This window comes from Mytilus galloprovincialis, chromosome 10 (genome assembly GCF_965363235.1).
Source record: "Mytilus galloprovincialis chromosome 10, xbMytGall1.hap1.1, whole genome shotgun sequence".
NCBI classification, from domain to species: Eukaryota; Metazoa; Mollusca; class Bivalvia; order Mytilida; family Mytilidae; genus Mytilus; species Mytilus galloprovincialis.
In genome coordinates this window covers 66,463,074-66,483,420 of record NC_134847.1, presented here as the reverse complement: position 1 = coordinate 66,483,420, position 20,347 = coordinate 66,463,074, and the positions used below count along the sequence as shown (strand labels likewise).

General features: G+C 32.0%; 1 protein-coding gene across 12 annotated transcripts in view; it reads left to right on the top strand.

The window, feature by feature from the left end:
• The window catches only part of LOC143048162 (transcription initiation protein SPT3 homolog), a 77,121-nt gene extending 59,761 nt beyond the window's left edge, over positions 1-17,360 (top strand). For 11 of the 12 annotated variants that reach the window (XM_076221674.1, XM_076221675.1, XM_076221671.1 and 8 more), the window contains 9 exons: positions 1,093-1,157; positions 1,697-1,772; positions 11,542-11,663; positions 12,636-12,809; positions 13,198-13,260; positions 13,732-13,794; positions 15,642-15,743; positions 16,183-16,296; positions 16,884-17,360. In XM_076221674.1, coding sequence (XP_076077789.1) covers positions 1,093-1,157; positions 1,697-1,772; positions 11,542-11,663; positions 12,636-12,809; positions 13,198-13,260; positions 13,732-13,794; positions 15,642-15,743; positions 16,183-16,296; positions 16,884-16,928 — 824 coding nt within the window. In that variant the 3' untranslated portion in view covers positions 16,929-17,360. The remainder of the gene's footprint in view (positions 1-1,092; positions 1,158-1,696; positions 1,773-11,541; positions 11,664-12,635; positions 12,810-13,197; positions 13,261-13,731; positions 13,795-15,641; positions 15,744-16,182; positions 16,297-16,883) is intronic. The other variant, XM_076221678.1, reaches the window with a different exon arrangement.
• Positions 17,361-20,347: the final 2,987 nt, after the last annotated feature.

Below are 20,347 nucleotides of genomic sequence, written 5' to 3'. Positions count from 1 at the left end.
TCATTTCCATGGAAAATATTTGGCCTCGCCCTTCAGTCATAGTCTAATGACTTTGAAACTTATCTTAGTTTACATTGTATTAGTTTGTAATTAGATTAGTTTAAGATGAACTGCTAATGTTAAATCAATGATATTTGGTATGCACATTTATTTACATTTGCAAGTATTGTTTCCATAGAGATTATATAGCCCCACCCCCTCTTCATGCTTCATTGACTTTGAAACTTTTACATAGTTAACAAGTTAAATTTTGTATTTAGGTTTTGGAATGACTTATAATAAGTCAATGGTATTTGGTATGCAGTTTTATTAGCATTGGCACATCTCATTTATATCGAGATTGTTGAGCCATGCAACTAAGTCATCGTTCATTGACTTTCAATATTTGCATAACTTGTGTAAGATGTTAAAGTATTGCTATTTTGCTTTCAACATTTGCATAATCAAAATTACCAAAAGGCGAGACATATCTCTGTGATAACAGATTATGAATTCATAGTATTTATGAAACTATGTCTGGTCAGAGTAGGGACGTTTAATCTAATGCCTCACGTTACGATAGTGTCATCCTCTTTATATGTAAATAATCCTTGCAAATCTTTTGTCAATTCTAGATAAATCTTTACTATATCTGAGATGTCAATGAAAGATGGCAGCAATTGCATATTTGTTAATTTTATATGAGTTATGTCTTAACTGTTCACTGCTTGGTTTCCTGAGTGAATGCAACTAAATTTGTTTGGTCCAAACAAAGTAATAAAAGAATGATAGTTCACTCATATAAATACAGGGGCAAAAATAGGTAAAAATAAAAGATCATGGAGAAAACTTTCGATGAGAGGACTTGACCTATTATCTGACAGAATAAGTCTTTGAACTAAGGTTGACTTTTCATTTAATTTGTATGGATGCATTTATTTTTTGTAAGGTCTGCTGATATAAAGCATAGCCATCTATGCAGTTGAGTCAGATTTTTGGAATAAGTATTTCACAACCGGAATTTTTGTTTCAATGATGTTGCTCTTATAAATGAAAAAGGACAATTTTGCTATGGCATACCAAAAATTTTAAATGATGGTTGTGTATTTTCAGGAGAACTGATCAGCTTGTTTGAAGATATCGATGAAAAAGATGAAATAAAACATGAAAGATTGCTGGTATGATACTGTTACATTGAGTATTTATAAATTTACATAAAATTGATGCCTTTGCTGTTTCTTGACTGTACCTTTAACCTGCCACAACCAAATATACACAATGCTTATAACAACCAAACACAGATCTGTTTCTTGACTGTACCTTTACCCTGCCACAACCAAATATACACAATGCTTATAACAACCAAACACAGATCAAGTTGGAATTTGGGTGGCATAAGTTTTACTTTTTAAATGTAAATGTCCTTTACAAATATCTGTTTTGCACAATCAACTTATATAGAAACAAATGTCATTAAGTTTCAAAGAACTCAAAAGGTCAATAGGATGTAGAACGCATATTGACTCTTGCATATGAACAAGCAGGGACTTCTGTGTTTAATGGTAAAAATCATCTTTTATGTGTATTAGCCCTATTTCAAAATTGATTCTGCTTTATTGCATTTCACTGGGTGTTGGTCACTGTCAGGATGAGGCCATTTATGTCATACCCACACATGTAGGATTATGATTTGTACATCACAAAATATCTTTTACAGAGAGCAGAATTAAGAACAAGAGGAATGGATCAGAAGCAATATATGGAATATTTTGAAGCTAGACAGGCCAGCTTTAGTAAGTAAAATATGTACATTGTTGGACATGCATAAGTACATTCTGCAAGAAAAAAAAATGTTTTAGCAATATAGAAATATCATTTTAAAAGAGAAATTAATTGACAGGTGTTAGAGCTATTTGTTCAAAGAATTAATGTAGCCATCTAGAGCGAATAGGTTTAATTTATAAATAGTTTATAAATAGTTCTAGGTTGAGATGATGGTGATATGGTATTTTGATAGTTTATAAATAGTTCTAGGTTGAGATGATGGTGATATGGTATTTTGATAGTTTATAAATAGTTCTAGGTTGAGATGATGGTGATATGGTATTTTGATAGTTTATAAATAGTTCTAGGTTGAGATGATGGTGATATGGTATTTTGATAGTTTATAAATAGTTCTAAGTTGAGATGATGGTGATATGGTATTTTGATAGTTTATAAATAGTTCTAGGTTGAGATGATGGTGATATGGTATTTTGATAGTTTATAAATAGTTCTAGGTTGAGATGATGGTGATATGGTATTTTGATAGTTTATAAATAGTTCTAGGTTGAGATGATGGTGATATGGTATTTTGATAGTTTATAAATAGTTCTAGGTTGAGATGATGGTGATATGGTATTTTGATAGTTTATAAATAGTTCTAGGTTGAGATGATGGTGATATGGTATTTTGATAGTTTATAAATAGTTCTAGGTTGAGATGATGGTGATATGGTATTTTGATAGTTTATAAATAGTTCTAGGTTGAGATGATGGTGATATGGTATTTTGATAGTTTATAAATAGTTCTAGGTTGAGATGATGGTGATATGGTATTTTGATAGTTTATAAATAGTTCTAGGTTGAGATGATGGTGATATGGTATTTTGATAGTTTATAAATAGTTCTAAGTTGAGATGATGGTGATATGGTATTTTGATAGTTTATAAATAGTTCTAGGTTGAGATGATGGTGATATGGTATTTTGATAGTTTATAAATAGTTCTAGGTTGAGATGATGGTGATATGGTATTTTGATAGTTTATAAATAGTTCTAGGTTGAGATGATGGTGATATGGTATTTTGATAGTTTATAAATAGTTCTAGGTTGAGATGATGGTGATATGGTATTTTGATAGTTTATAAATAGTTCTAAGTTGAGATGATGGTGATATGGTATTTTGATAGTTTATAAATAGTTCTAGGTTGAGATGATGGTGATATGGTATTTTGATAGTTTATAAATAGTTCTAGGTTGAGATGATGGTGATATGGTATTTTGATTCCAATGCATGGTCTATTTTAACAAAAGTAACAATAACCATCAAATTTTATGCCTTCACTGTATGTCATATGTAAAACATAAACTGTTTCTCTTTAAAGAAATTCTGCTGCTGATTTAAAGCTGCCTACAATATTGCAAAGTTCTTCTGCAACACTTTCAATAGATATGCACATGACAGACATATCATTGCACTTTTAATGGTAAAACTTATTTTCACCTCTAGGAGAAAAAAACTTTGAACAATTAGTTTTTATCATTACAAAATTTTCTCAGATAGAGTATTTCATAGTAGTAAAGAGAGAAGTGGTAACAAGTGCACTTTGCTTTCTTTTATTACATATATATATTAATGGGATTGGTCAGGCATGAAAATATATGTATAGCAAAATTTTTAGGAAAGGATCATAACATTATATTCTCAAAAATTATGACATTCTATTGGTGTCAGACCACCAATTACTCCCTCCAATTTAGAACGTATGTAAAAGTAGCTCTACTCTGACACAAAATAGTGCTTTTGATGTCCTTGTTTACTTAAACTAACCAACAAATTTGCAGAAATGAAACTTTTGGTAAAAGAGAAATATATCTAGACCATTTTGAGCCAAAATTTACTTCTCTATGAGTTTGCATTAAAAATTGAGGATTCATGCACTCCATAGTATACTAATTTAAGATTTCTAGAAAACCAGGGGTTATTTTTGGAGTACCTCTCTTTGAAGGTCATTTATTTTGTAAGAAGGCTTTAAAGATGTGCTGAAAATTGGCATGTAGAAAGCTGATACATGTACAATTCAGGATATACCAAGTTAAACTTAAGGTAAAATATTTAGAAAGCTGTGAAAATTGCAAAATTTGGTTGAACAGATAGGGATTTTTAATTGATGGTCTGACACTTCTAAGTGTGTGGTAATGAGAAGGATCTTTATAACTTATCTTTTATTTACTTGAGTATGTCAATGATGCTTTCATTAAAAAACAATCAACATTGATATAATTAATTCCTATATTTTAACTAATTTGATTCGTTCAGGGATAGTCACATGTTAAACTATATTTTCGAAGATAGCGGATAGCAAAAAGCATATTGCACGGTTATTTTTAAAGAAATAATTCATGGGGCTTGAATATATCGTGATTTTACCACGGGTTGGCCCTTTATGACAAATATTTTGCCCTGAGCGATAGCTTGTCTGTTTGTTCTTTCGTCTGTTCTGCTTCAGGTTATAGTTTTTGGTTAAGGTAGATTTTTATGAAGTCGGAAGTCAAATCAACTTGAAACTTTCTACACATGACACTATGACTTGATCTTTCTGATTTTATGACAAATTAGAATTATGCGAGTGAGGCATCCATGTACAATAAATGGACACATTATTGTTTTATATGTATATATTTGCTTAAAGCTTGCATGTTGCTTAAATTGTAATCAGAATTCATATATTTACTTTTCAAAATTGTATTTTTTCATTATATTAGGATGAAAAAAGGTTAGTTAGTACCTATCCTCTATCTAGTTTATTGAATGAATATTGCATGTTTATCAGTATTTACAAGGGTTTTTTATATCAACAAGAGCTTGTGTAGGCTGATAAACTAATGCTAAGTAAATGATGTTGCATGCTGTAATCAATTAAGTCCAGTAACTACAATTACAGACAAGGAAGGTGTTTATATAACTTTTAAGATGTTAGAAGTAAGAATCTTGACACTGCACTTTTGTTCCAATAAAATAACTCAGATGTTCGTAGTAAAAATCTTGACATTGCACTTTTGTTCCAATAAATTTAGCCAATTTACTTATTGCGATCATGAAATAGGAGTAATGAGGTTGGAACAGGAACTACATTGAACATCATACAGAAAATGTAAAATTTTTAACTGTAAATTCAGAAATTATTGCATGCATTTATTATTGTGATTTTTTAAGAAAAGATGAAAAAGTTAGATTAATTTTTGCGATATTAGCAAAATGTGCATGAAGGTACAATGAATATGTATAAGATATAAGAATGTGAGTTCTGCTAATGATCATGATACTCACTTATTGAAATTAATAAAAACCTTGTAATCAATTCTTAATTTACAGTACTATATGATTGAAAGGTTGGTGTATAATTATCTGACTGTTAACTAATTAGTTAATTATTGATTTTGTTCTGATTATTATTAGGTCTTTCCACCTTTCTGTGGAAAGACCTATTGATTTTGTTCTGATTATTATTTTTTTTTTTTCTTCCGCCTAATTGTTTTCTTTCGTAATTTTGTTCTTTCAAAAGATGTCGCTTAGATATTTGGAATATGATATTGTATAGTTTATACGCTTTAAAACTGACAACCGTGCAACAAAATACTTTGCGTTGTAAGAGTTATCTCCCCAAACACTGTTTTTCTTGTGGCCACTACTCCTTTCGCAACCGTAAAAGATTACGACAAATTTATTTTACCAAATTGCTCGTTGCATCTTCAGGATTCGGAGTTTAGTTTTGACCGAAGCTATCCGGATACTCCATATGAGAGTTATTCCCCTTTATGTATTTGATATAAGTGATTTGCATTTCTAGTCTTTTGATTTGAGATCCTTGGTCCAAAAAAAATAAAATTAGGTCAAGGTCAAAGGTCAAGGTCATATTCTAAATTTTTATTTTGGCTTATTTTTACTAACTTTCAAAACCTTATAACATAACATCTTATTTTCACTAAATTGTTAGTTGCGACAAGCCGTTACTTATAAATTTTGGTTGAAAGGGTGCGTAAACAATAAATAGGAGTTTTCGCCCATCTTATATTTAGAATTATGCGTAAAGTGATATAACTCATTTACCATACATAATAAAGACCTAGGGTCTTTTGATTTGAGATCCTTGGTTTATGACCCTGAAATTGAGGTCAAGGTCATAGGTAATTTGCACGTTCTAGATTTTGACCTTTACTTTAAATTCATATTAATACATCATAAAGGCATAGGAAATAACATTTAATACTGATTTTTAAAATTTTGATAACAAAATAGATATTACCTGGTGGAAAGACCTTCAATTGTTCTCTGAACAATTGGTTTTTAATTTTTTTTTTTTTTTTTTTTTCTTCCGCCTAATTTTTTTTTCTTGTGTAGTATTGATGTTTCAAAAGATGTCGCTTAGATATTTGGAATATTGTATCGTATAGTTTATACGCTTTAAAATTTACAACTGCGTAACAAAATACTTTACGTTGTAAGAGTTATCTCCCCAAACACTGTTTTTCTTGTGGCCACTACTCCTTCGCAACCATAAAAGATTACGACAAATTTATTATGTTATGTTCTGTTTCCTTTTTCTGAGTTTTATCAACTTATCCCAGTGGTCCTAAGTGTTCTGCATTTTCTATTATTACTGGAATGAGCATTTTAGATTTTCCCGGCAAAGTGACTGTCTCCTTTACAATGACTCTACATATTGCATTTGCTTCTCCTCCTATCCAGCAACGTATATCTGTATCCTTTGTAGATAATATCTGTCTCTTATAATCAATTTTGTCTATATGATCCAATAGAAAATCCTGCCCCAAGATCGCATCTTGTTTGATATCACAGACCAGAAATTCTGTGTTAAAATCTGCTGTCCCTAAAGTGAGTTTTTGTTTAAGTGTCCCGTATGAGCATAAAGGATTGCCATTTACATCAAAAAGTTTATATGTGCTTGGTTCTAGTATTGCGTTTTTCAGTACATCAGCTAACTGTCTGTAAATTTTATAATTTAATATAGAAGAGGTTGATCCATTGTCTATTAATATTGTCAAAGGTAAGTTTTGTAGGTATCCTTTAGTATAAAATCCGTTATCCCAAATACCACATGTATTTCCCATTTGTCCTATCCTAATATTGTGACTTAATTCCTGTGACTGTAAATTTCCCACTGGTTCCCGGTCTATCGAGCCAATGGGGAACTGAAGTTTCCCTGGTTGAGACTTTGTGAGTTTCTGTTATCTTGGTCCTTGGAGCCTTGCTGTCCTCCAGTATTGTCATGTCTTGCGTTTTCTTGCTTGTATCGAAGATAAAATGGACAATATCTACATAAGTGACTTGTGCTCTCACAAATGAAGCATTTAGCTTGCCTGTTATTAGTATTTCCCCATTGAGGCCTTCTGTTGTTATTATTTTGCCAAGAGTTGCTATAATTCTGTTTTGTACCTTCAAGCTGGGAAATCCTCCTTGTTAGTCCATCAATGCTATCGTGAAATTGGTTTTCCGAAGGTTCCTGTGAAAAATTAGATGCTTCTCCTAAATGTGTATCTGTTGTCATTCTGACACTGCCTTTCTTCTTTTCTGAGCCATCTCCTATTATAGCTTCATATCTTTCTATTACCTCTACAGCTCCTGCAACAGTTCTACATCCCTGGTTAGTGCATTGGTATTTTACTTCAGGTGTAACGCTTTTGTACAGCTGGTTAAGTGCCAATACTTCCTGAGCCCTTGCATCAAGATCAATATAAGCTCTCTGAGCCATCTGGCGCAGATCGTCCGCAAACGCCGCTATTGCTTCTCCTGGGTTCCTTTTTCTCATTTCAAGACGAGAAAGCCATCTGTTTTGTTGTCTTGTACTCCCAAATCGTAATCCTAATCTCTGAGTCAAAATACCGTAATCCCGTTTTTCCGTCTGTTCTAAACTAATGTAAAATGTCCTTGCTGGTCCCCTTAATACTGCCGCTAGCGCTAATACTTTATCTGCGTCCCGCCATCTCCCAAGTTCGGCACACACCTCAAAGTGTGAAATATATTCCTCCCAATCCTCTCCTCCATCATATGGTTCTGGTCTAATAGAGACTGTGTGTGGGTTGTTGTATCGGAATCCGTCAGTATTTATCCCCCTTTGTCCTCTTTGTCCAGACATGCCATATTCTCTATTTACGTCTCCCTCCCCATGTGCGTATACATTTGCTCTGTGTTCTTCTAAAGTTTCATTTGCGTCCGCAAATTCGGTATTTCTCTCATGCCTTACTTCTTTTTCTCTCTCTTCCGATCTAAATCTGATTTCCAGATCTGGCGACTCGGCCATGTTGAGACTTAGACTGATTTTAACCTATATATATATAACGTACAATAATTATTGTAATAAAATTAAATTTCCACCACGTTGAGGTCCATCTTTATCGTAGACGTTGACATATTAAATTGGTATACTAGTAATTTTACCCAAACGAACTTACTTTAACTAAATCTAACATAAACAGCAACAGTTGTCCTTTTCTAGATTTAGACATTTCAATTTCAAACGGGAAACTTCACACTAAAATTTACGACAAAAGAGACGATTTTTCATTTCCTATTGTTAATTTTCCTTTTTTAGACGGCGATGTGCCTTTGGCTCCATCATACGGTGTTTATATATCGCAACTCGTTCGGTTTGCCCGTGTGTGTTCTGATGTCATAGATTTTAACGAACGTAATCAATGCATCACTGGTAAATTGTTGTGTCAGGGATTTCGATACCATAAATTACTTAAAACTTTTACTAAATTCTTTCATAGATACAAAGATTTGATTAGTAAATTTGGCTATACCTGTAGAAAGCTTATTAAAAATGGTATTTCACATCCTAAATTTTATGGTAATATTGTACTTAAAGCGAGGAAATCACTATGTGATCCTTGTAAACTCATCGAACCTTAAAACAAACTTATAAGTAAGGGTTATCGTACCGATATTGTAATAAGATCTCTGAATATAGTTCACATTGGCACTAATATTGATATTGTCACTAGCAAATTAAAACATAACTAAATTTCATTATCTTTTGAGGCGAGATGTATAGAGACACAGACACGTGAACTTTTATTTCTATAGAAGTCGCTCTTACATCATCACTATACTACTACCTGTCGATACATTTATTTTTGGCATTGCACAAGTCATGTCTTCTTTGACTATTAATGACGTTAAAATACTAAATCCCTGTGATGTGTTTTAGTCGATTTTAGTCTCTGATGCATGATTTTTTATTATTAATTGGTTTTGGCTTTTAACTAGCTGTCAGTAACTGCGAGTACTCTCAAATCGTATTTTCTTGTTAATTCGACCTGTTGATACTGTTTATAATGCTTTTTTGTCATTTTTTATTTATACGGATCTTGTCTGTACACCAGCTTTGATTATTTGTAATATCTTCACTTATTCTTACAACATTTGTATAAACTTCAAGATTATAAAAAAAACGTTTTTTTTCTAAAGTGAACATTGATTGGTTAAATATTTCTCAGTCATGTCCTGTTTTTGAATTTGTTTGTTAGCTTTTTGGTCATGAATGTTTGTCTCTAATATTTAATTAACTGTGCATTTGTATTCAGATATCGCAGATCAAATTTATTCGTTCATTGTTTAATCATACGTTTTTTGATTGAGTTAAGTCTGCCAATTGATATTTTATCGTATGTTTTTCTTTGTTGTGATGTTATGCTATTTTTTCAGAAAAAGGGAGAAGGTTTGGATCCATTAAAAAGTTTAATCCCGCTGCAAATGTTTGCACCTGTCCTAAGTCAGGAATCTGATGTACAGTAGTTGTCGTTTGTTTATGTAATATATACGTGTTTCTCGTTTCTCGTTTTGTTTATATAGATTAGACCGTTGGTTTTCCCGTTTGAATGGTTTTACACTAGTAATTTTGGGGCCCTTTATAGCTTGTTGTTCGGTGTGAGCTAAGGCTCCATGTTGAAGGCCGTACTTTAACCTATAATGGTTTACTTTTTAAATTGTTATTTGTATGGAGAGTTGTCTCATTGGCACTCACACCACATCTTCCTATATCTAGATAGTTGAATTTAAAAATAAATGTGAGGTTCGCATCCTGGATGCCACTTTGGACTGTGACATCCCACTTCTGATACCAGTTTGTTACAGGCGGGCGAGTAGGGGTCGAGTGTACTTTTAATTCCGTATGATTGCTTATTGATAGTGTTCCGTTACTTTGTCTTGTTTTGAGTGTAGTTTGTTGACTCCAGCATAATCATATATAAATGAAGAATCCAGCGTAAAAGAGTGACTTTTATTCTTGTCCAGTAGGCATGTATATCTCAATAAATAACGCATGCAAATATCAGCAATAACATAGTATAACCATAAATTGTAATAGTAAGATGCTGGCCTTCCGAACCCCAGATATAAATTATAAATACAGATTTACAAGACTTTATCCTATCAATACAATAATGAGAGAATGAAATATACGTATTTCATTAAACTACGATATAAGAAAGTTGTCAACGTGGTGGGACATCGTATCTTTACATCTTTAATAATTTGTGTAATTTGCCAAAAACTGCTATGAGAAATTGTAAACATTGAACTGGTTCCTCATCTTGTCTTAATATGAAGCCACTTCCTGTTGAAGACCTGCTTAAGCGGGAATATTTATAAAAGCGATGTTTGGTTCCTAGACGTCCTTATGTGAGCTTTTAGTTAAATATTCCAAAAGATGTAAAAAGATAAATAAAGGCTTGAAATGCTATCGCATAGCTTAAGGTGAAATAGCTGTATATCGAAATGCATCCTGTACCTAAATAGCTTGCTTGACTTTAAGGGTTTGTTTGGTTTATTGTACTGCTCTGCTTGATAGCCAGATACGATATGCCAAAGTGCTAGTGCGACGCCGTATTTATACTTGACGGTGAAATACATCCGCGACTCACAGAACTGAAAATCTACTATAACTTTGAAATACTAAGGAAAACTCTGGCTCATGTACCGAAATGTCGTTATAAATACATAAAATCGCGAAAGTTTGCCTTTAATTCCAATAAATAAGTGACATAATAAATATAAACCTTAAAATTCCATACTCGTAGCCTTATCACCTACGTTACTATATGACGTCATTGAAATCACAAAATAGTTCCTTAACGGCGCTACACAAAAACGTACCTAACGTAATTATTTCCTATTATTAAATATCCTACACAGTAAAAGGAAGGCCAGCAAGAAATTTAATCATATCTTAATAATACTTTTATCTATTATTATAACTTTATAAAGAAGTACCGTTACCCGGAAGTGACCATTCGTTGGAATGGCAACTTCCAATATACGTAAACAAGCACTCGCCACGATGGAATTTAAGGGAAAACTACCCAAAAGATGTGTCAAATAACACTGAGACTGAATGAATAGGTAACGACAAACATGTTTTACAAACCCATTATCCCCTGAAAGTGTGAATTTAATGTAGACCCGTGAAAATCGTGATCGAAGTGCCTGTTCACTGACAGTTGAATTTTACCGCTATGTCAACTTGATAAGTTGATAGACGTTATGTTAAATGTTATGTTATCTGATAAAATTGGTACTTATTATAAACATATGCAATTTGATCTCCCCAAATTGAGATTGCCAAAGTTGTCTTAGTGTATGAAAATCATCTAAGACCATTATTTTTCAGGTTTTCAGATATTGATCCCAATAAAATTTAGAAATATAAAATGTGTTGTTTCTTTGAGATTATTATCAATACCCATTTAAAACAATATGTTCTCTCTCTCTCTTTACAGACAGAAGATATAAAACTCAAAGATTTAAAGAATGGCTGTTGACTGGTATAAACTTAGAAGTCAAACCAAATCCACATGCACTAGAAGTCCTGTCATATTTCTCTTATGAAACGGTTGCACAGGTGTGAATATAATGTTACTAGACCTTACTAACTGCATATGTTAAAGGTTATGGTCAGAAGTAATTTATATGGGCTGTCATTTATCTAATTAATTTCAGAATAAGAGATCAAAATATAAAACTTGTAAGTTTCAACAGTTTCATTTCCCCTGTCAGAAAGACCAACTATAAATTCTTGTTTGCGGGTGTTCATGTTATGATGTAATAACTGTGATATGAATAACCATTACCACTTATTACAATAATATGTAATAACTGTCATATGAATAACCCTTACCACTTATTACAATAATATGTAATAACTGTCATATGAATAACCATTACCACTTATTACAATGATAAATAATATATTTTATATTCTTTATATATTATTTCAGAAATTGCATTCATTAATCTTTCATATGTTTTAATGGATCAACAATATCAATAATACTGAATTCACTCAATTAGTACAAAATCTGCTATTTTATACTGTTAAACCATTTTATCTAACAAACTTGTTTTAACAGATTGTTTGTTACTAAGAATGACTTTTTCTCTGGGCAATCTTAGCCTTCTTCACCGATAAAAACTGACCGTCACAAAAATGCCTAAATGCAGTGCTTAAAAGTGGTGTTAAAACACCAAAAATAATTTTGAAAAATTAATGAGAATGATTTATATAGTTTAAAAGATGATATTTGATATATCGTAATAGGATAGCCTGCCAACAACACAGAACACCAAAAGACGGCTAGAGGTCAACATACACAATTCAATTAAAGATTAGTCAAATGATTGTATTTGATTTAAGAAACATTTTTTTTTGACAATGATTTCATACATTCATTATACACCTCCATTTGAAGAAAAAAAAATCAATTTGACAATGATAATCCAACTAAAATAATAATGCTTTTAATATTAATTTTAATATTCATTACACATTACTCTTTCTTAAAACAAATTAACATCTAGTTAAATTATTTTACAGATTGTAGATTTAGCATTGTTGGTCAAACAGGACATGAGAGCATCCTCTGGTGATCCATTGGTTAGAAACACACCAAATGTATGTGTAAATCTGTATGACCTGTCTCCAGTCAGTGGACCAGCAGCCCCTGTAGTCCCAACAACACCAACACAAGGGGTCCTATCACCACCTGTGGTAAGTAAATCTGTATGACCTGTCCCCTGTCAGTGGACCAGCAGCCCCTGTAGTCCCAACAACACCTACACAAGGGGTCCTATCACTACTTGTGGTAAGAGAATCTTAACTGAAATCAACCCTTTATGTTTTCATGTTCCTGTCAGTCCCATCAGCACACAAATTCAGAAAAAGGCTTTAAGATACTTATGTTATTTGCTTGTAGGATAAGCTTGTTCTCACTTAAAATGGCTTTTTTTACCAAAAGCTAAGATGATTTGAAAGAACAGTGTTCCAATGCCATAGCAAGTAAAAAAAAGAAGTCTAAAAATAGATAGGAAATCCATTTGTCTGTAAATTCTTTATAAATTATGGCTGATTTACTAACACATTGAAATTTATTTTGTAGACAAGTCAGTCAGAAACATCACAGCAGTCTGAGAGCCTTAGACAACTGTTACGTCCAGCTCAGGTAAGAAATAGTACCATTACATTAAACATCACAACAGTTTGAGAGCCTTAGACAACTGTTACGTCCAGCTCAGGTAAGAAATAGTACCATTACATTAAACATCACAACAGTCTGAGAGCCTTAGACAACTTTTACGTCCAGCTCAGGTTAAAAATAGTACCATTACATTTATCCTACTCAAAGTTTTCTAGAGTAAGGGTTCAAGTAAGAAAAAAGTGTTGCTTTGTTACCCAGACTGTGGATATCCTTTATTGTGGAATTCTTTAACTATTTGTTAATGACTGCAAGACTTATATTCCTATATTATGTGGACCAATTTTGATATCATATTTTGTCGAAAAAAGTCCATGACAATTCACGTGAGATTATATGTAAAAATATAAATAAAATTGATCATACAGCACATGTCATTTTTAAACTGAGAAAAACAAAAAACTATTTGTTTTTAGATTTTCAGTTTTGTTTTTTCAGACAACACTAACAGAAACTGATTGTTCAAGTCTTAGGAAACTATTGTGTACATCTGAAACTAAGGTTTAACACATTTTATATACCCTTTTGTCATTACCTTCCTCTAGCCAGTATATGTTTCACAGCTAGGACTTAGAAAAACCTTGACACTTTAACATTACACTTTAACATTACACATAAAATTTTCTCATTTCAATTTATTTACAATGAACTCATTCTTATTTTTGACAAACCTGTAAATCATTATAAGGTAAGATAATCATAAAATAAGTTAGATCAAAATGGACTGCATGGTTCATAATATTAAAATAGTCTGCTAATATATGTAGGTGTAATTTTCAAGTGTTTCCATAATTCAAATAATATTTTATTGGAATAACGTAGAGTCAAGTTATTTTATGATCCAGTTAGTTACAAAATTTTATTTGGTGATGAATTGAATGAATCAAAGATTTGTGCGAATAGATCAGGGCTGATAAGCATGAAATCATCTATGTTAAAATATCCAATCGTAGTAATAATTTATCATAGGACATGTGAAAAAAATCTGTTTCTTCAGAACAAAATTTAAATTAAGAAGTTTTATGCAAATCAGTATAATGATTATTTTTATTTAATTCTTAAAAAAGACAACAGAAATTATGACCAAGTTTTCAGGTGGTTCAGTATGATTTGATATGGTCATGTTACACTTCATTAACCAGGTTACACCAAGCATGTTTTTAGTTACATTGGTTTCCTTTGATTTCTAGATACTTTTTTATGGTTTGGGAAAGGTGTCTGGTCTTTTTGGGTACGGTACATTTTTCTCCTGTTTTTATAATTTTTCTTATGAAAAACTTGAAATATTTTGTTTGAAGCATATTTGTTAGTTGAACTAAAGAAATGTTTGAAACAACACCTTACAGTTACTTTTTATAGTAACAAAATCAACCTTTATAATGTTTTTATACGCCCGTCGTCTTTTAGACGGGACGTATTATGGTATACCGTTGTCCATCCGTCTGTCCGTCCGTCCGTCCGTCCGTCGTCCACATTTCGAACAATAACTCAAAAACACTTTCACCAATTTCCATGAAACTTAAGTGAATTGTTTATATCTATTGACATAAGCTCCCTTTCAGTTTTTTTTAATTTCAGATTTTAAGTTTTGGATTTATGGGGCTTTATTCATAAAAAAAGGGGGATTTTTCAACACTTCGGACAATTACTCAAAAAGGCTTTCACCAATGTCCATGAAACTTTGGTGAATTGTTTATATCTATTGATGTAAGCTCCCTTTCAATTTTTATAAATTTCAGATTTTAAGTTTTGGATTTATGGGGCTTTATTCATAAAAAAAAAGGGATTTTCAACACTTAGGACAATAACTCAAAAAGGCTTTCACCAATGTCCATGAAACTTTGGTGAAATGTTTATATCTATTGATGTAAGCTCCCTTTCAATTTTTATAAATTTCAGATTTTACATTTCCGTGTTATGAATTTTTATGCTTAAAAAAGGGGGGATTTTCCAATTTTGGGACAATAACTAACACTTTTACAAAATTTTATGCAACTTTGATAAATTGTTTATATCTATTGACATAAGCTCCCTTTCCATTTTTATAAATTTTAGATTTTACGTTTTTATAAGTAATGAATTTTTATACTTAAAAAAGGGGGATTTTTATGAAACTTTGGTGAATATATTAATGTAACATCCCTTTTGATTTGTATATATATTTCTAGTTGATCATATAAATTCATTTAAAGCATAAAAGACAAGTTAAAAGAGCAACGGACGTATCATGCGCTAAAGCGCAGCCCTTTATTATTATATAACCAGATTATCCTGCTGTGTAGTCCCTTCTGTTTGTTCCATTATCAATATATTAATAGACAGTATAAAAAGTTTTTGCTTTATTTTAGTCCAGCCCAACAGAAACTTGTAACTCTGAGCCACAGACTCCTACCAATAATAACAGCTCTGGATCACAGGCTAATAAAGCCAAGGCTAAGAAGAGGAAGAAGGTATATAAATAAAAAAGTTATTAGTTAATGAAAATAAAGATGTTTCAAGTTAAAGACATAGCCATCAAGATTTCTTCAAAATGTCACTAAAATATCAGTTGTTGAAACTTAAAATATCTGTATCAGATTTATTTTTTTACTATGGTCACTTTGATAATTAACAAATTGCAAAAAGCTGACTCTTCTGGTAAATTGGTATATATAAAACAAGTACTAATCTCTGATAGTGAAAACAAAATATTTTCGATGTTGTGACTGAAAAAATCCAAACCTACCATAGGTGGATTTAGGGGCCCCCCTTTTTGGGAAAAAAATTGGTTGCTTATATAGGGAATCAATGAAGCGTGACTGGAGCGGGCCCCCTCTTAGGTCAGTCAGTGGGCCCCCACTTATGAAAATTTCGGCATAACCTACAATATAATACAATGAATTATTTCAGAGTGGTTATGGAGGCTATATAGATTTGATAACATTTAAAGCTATACAGCCAAAAGATGTACAGGAGGTGATGAGGAGATTTGGACAGAATATTGGACCATTTGCTTCACAACATGTAAGGAGATCAGATGTAGAATAGTGTGGATTTTATTTATGTTATATTTTCATAAATACCAATTTAATTTTTTTTTATTGCTAAGGAGTTTCATTTTTGTTTGTCAAAGGCTGCATATTTGCTGGAACCAAGCATTTAAAATTGTGGTTCAACTTTTCCCAAGAAATTAATGAAAATTGGTATGCAATCAATAACAATTAATCCTCAGATTGCCATATTTATGCCAAATTATACTTTAGCCTTTCAATACCTAATTTGCAAAGTTGGCAAAGACTTTTGAGTAGATATCTGTTAGATAATATATTTTTATCGCTATTTTTTCGCTTGAGATGGAAAATTATCGCTAGAAACTAAGGAGGCATGTGGCGTTGCTAATGAAATTGACAACCTTGCTATAGGTAAAATAGTGATAAACAGATTATCATTGGTCACCTCAACTCTATTGCTTTTCTCGCTTTCGCCATACCGGCTCAAGCGAGAAAATCAATCTCGTTGAGATGATAAACGATAATCTATAAATATTTCTAATATTTGTCAATAATATGAAATGAATATTTGATAATTGGTTAACCTTATTTGTCTTTCAGAAGTCAGTTTGTCCTACACCTCTTTCAAGGATACTTTGTGTGTAGTTGAACCATTATTTACAAGATCATTTTCTACATCATTGAGGTATATCATATATGTATGGTATCAGGATGCTCAAGTATGGACCAATAGTAACATTCAAGATGGATTAGAGTATTGATGATGGAATAAACACAGAGGTCTGACCAATAATGACAACTGTAACACAATGACTTGAAGCACCAAATCATGAACAAAATATGGAACATGAAGGCTTCTTATTGAACATTTTTCTGGAATTATCATATCATTTTACATGAAGTATAAATTTCATATAATTATTGATGGAGAACTGATAGTGTTGTAAGATGGTTACTTGTTAGAAAATGTTTTGGAGCTTTTATTCATTTGCATTTTAAAAAAACAAACCAAAGTTGATGTTTTATTTTGAAGCTGTATTGAAGCAGTTGTTATTGTTATGTAATAATAAAGATATATATATATAACAAATGTTTTTGATTTAATGCATTTGCTTACTGAAAAAGGCATAGACCAGGGCATAATCATTTAACATTATGGTAAGGTGATCAACCCTAGTTGTTTGGTGGGGTTCTTGTTGTCCAGTCTTTAGTTTTCATGTTGTGCTTTTTTTTCTGTATTGCTGTTTGGCGTTTGGTTGCTATTGTTTTTTACCAATTTTTTTTCGATTTATGAGTTTGACTATCCCTTTGGTATCTTTTCCAACTCTTTGACTTGATAAATTATAGTAAACACTTTTGTAAGTTTTGAGATTAATAGATGTAAGAAGATGTGGTATGAGAGCCAATGCGACAACTCAAAGTACGGCCTTCAACCTCATACCAAACAGCAAGCTATAAAGGGCCCGCAAAAAATGACTTGTGTAAAACTATTCAAACTGGAAACAAATCGGTCTAATCTAGATCAAAAACAAGCGATGAGAAACACTTATGAACCACATCAATAAATACAACTGAACATTAGGTTCCTTACTTATCCTAACTTAGGACAGGTGCAAACAAATGCAGTGGTTCAAATGTTGATGTCTGGATTTCATATTACAATACAACTTGACAGAATGAATGTCCCAATAATAAGAACTGAGTATTTGAGTGTGTTAGGAACATTCTACTACAACATGTACAGGCATTGTACCACACCAGCATTATTGTCTGTTAAAGATTCACTTTAATAAACACATCAATTAAATTCAGAATTAACAATAGTCTTTTACACATGTATGTGTCTTTGACTTACAATGTTTTAAGCAAAACCTTACACAAAATATGTTATTGCAAAAGAAATGAAACATTCCCCCAGTATGAGTCCTTCTTTGTTTTTTCATACATTTTAAATACAATTCTGATTGTTCTGTGTAGTGTTTATTCAATGGGACCTTTTAATTCAAATTAGCAAATCATTCCGTTAGGTTTCATTTCTTTACTTTAGTAATTTAACATTTTCATCCATCTATTAAGAAGACATTTTTAATTTGATTAGACAATTCAAGATTTGGTGCTTTTATTACTTTATTTGTCTAAATAATGTTGAAATTAATGCTCTCATGTCTGGTTGGATACATACTTGTATAAATGTACTAAACCGTTGAAAAACAAAATGAAGTAGATGAACCTGAAACAACTGAATCATTATATTTTAACCTGTAATGCCAACAGTGAAGTAAGGTAAAGTAACTGCTTGACTTCCTTGAAAGACTTTAGATAAAAACTTACAACAAAGTTTTCTTGGCTGCTATTAAAGGGAATGATGTTATATTTGGTATATGTAGCTTGATAATGTTGATTTGTTGCATGAGAAATTGATCAATAAATGTTTGGTTTATCATGCAGAATTTTAATTCCAAATTGAATGAACTCCACAGGGAACAATTGTATTTATTCAATTGGACAGTTCATTTTACAAAAAAATAAATGGACAGGTGAACTCCAAGTACTTCTGGGCAAATGTTTGATTGGCTTTACAATGATAGAACTGAAAATGGTCCTCAATAATGGAAAGGATGGACAGTACTTGATAAAGACAGGGCGAACACAGAATTCTGACCCTGTTTTGACAACTAGACCATTAAGAAGTGTCTAAAACTGTAGGTACTTAAGTAAATTGTTAAAAATTGTTTGTTATGTAGTCTTCTACCCTGTTGAACTTACTTTGAATACTAACAATGACCACTGCCCTTTCCTCGATCTTGATATCTATATCATTAACATAACTTGTACGATTCGCTTGTGTATGTAACAATGTTTTAGATTTTAATGAGAGAAATTTATGTATTACTGAAAAATTATTACACCAGGGTTTTCGATATCACAAACTAGTCAAAATATTTACTAAATTTTATCATCGGTATAAGACCATCATTCGTAAATATAGCTCAACATGCAGACTTCAGGTATTTCACATCCAATTTTTTATGGAAATATTCTTTGTAAAGCACAAAAATGTCAGTATTCATCTCAGAGCTAACAAAATCTTTAAATAGACTTATTAAGAAGGGATATAGTTTTGATACTGTTGTCAGGTCATTAAAGATTGCATATTTTGGCATTAATATTGATTAACTTATAGGGTCTTTGCATCAGAACTAAACACATTCATTTAAAAACCAGTTGTTGGCATGACACGGGTTATGTTCTTCTCATATATGTTATGATGGTATGATACTAAACCCCTAACAGGAAGGGTTGTACCTGATATTCATATGATAAAGACATAATCTTTCAATCAGTTTAATTAAAGTCTGGAGCTGGCATGTCAGTTAACTGCTAGTAGTCTGTTGTTATTTATGTATTATTGTCATTTTGTTTATTTTCTTTGGTTACACCTTCTGACATCAGACTTGGACTTCTCTTGAACTGAATTTTAATGTGCGTATTGTTATGCGTTTACTTTTCTACATTGGCTAGAGGTGCAGGGGGAGGGTTAAGATCTCCTAAACATGTTTAACCCTGCCGCATTTTTGCGCCTGTCCCAAGTCAGGAGCCTCTTGCCTTTGTTAGTCTTGTATTATTATTAATTTTAGTTTCTTGTGTACAATTTGGAGTTTAGTATGGCATTCATTATCACTGAACTAGTATATATATTGTTTGGGGGCCAGCTGAAGGACGCATCCTGGTGCGGGAATTTTTTGCTGCATTGAAGACCTGTTGGTGACCTTCTGCTGTTGTCTGTTCTTCCATGGTTGGGTTGTTATCCCAAGTCAGGAGCCTCTGGCCTTTGTTAGTCTTGTATGATTTTTAATTTTAGTTTCTTGTGTATAATTCGGAGTTTAGTATGATGTCCATTATCACTGTACTAGCATACATATTTTTTTAGAGGCCAGCTTAAGGACGCCTCTGAGTGCGGGAGTTTCTCGCTACATTCTAAACCCATTGGTGGCCTTCGGCTGTTGTCTGCTCTATGGTCGGGTTGTTGATGCTTTCACACATTCCCCATTTACTTTCTCAAT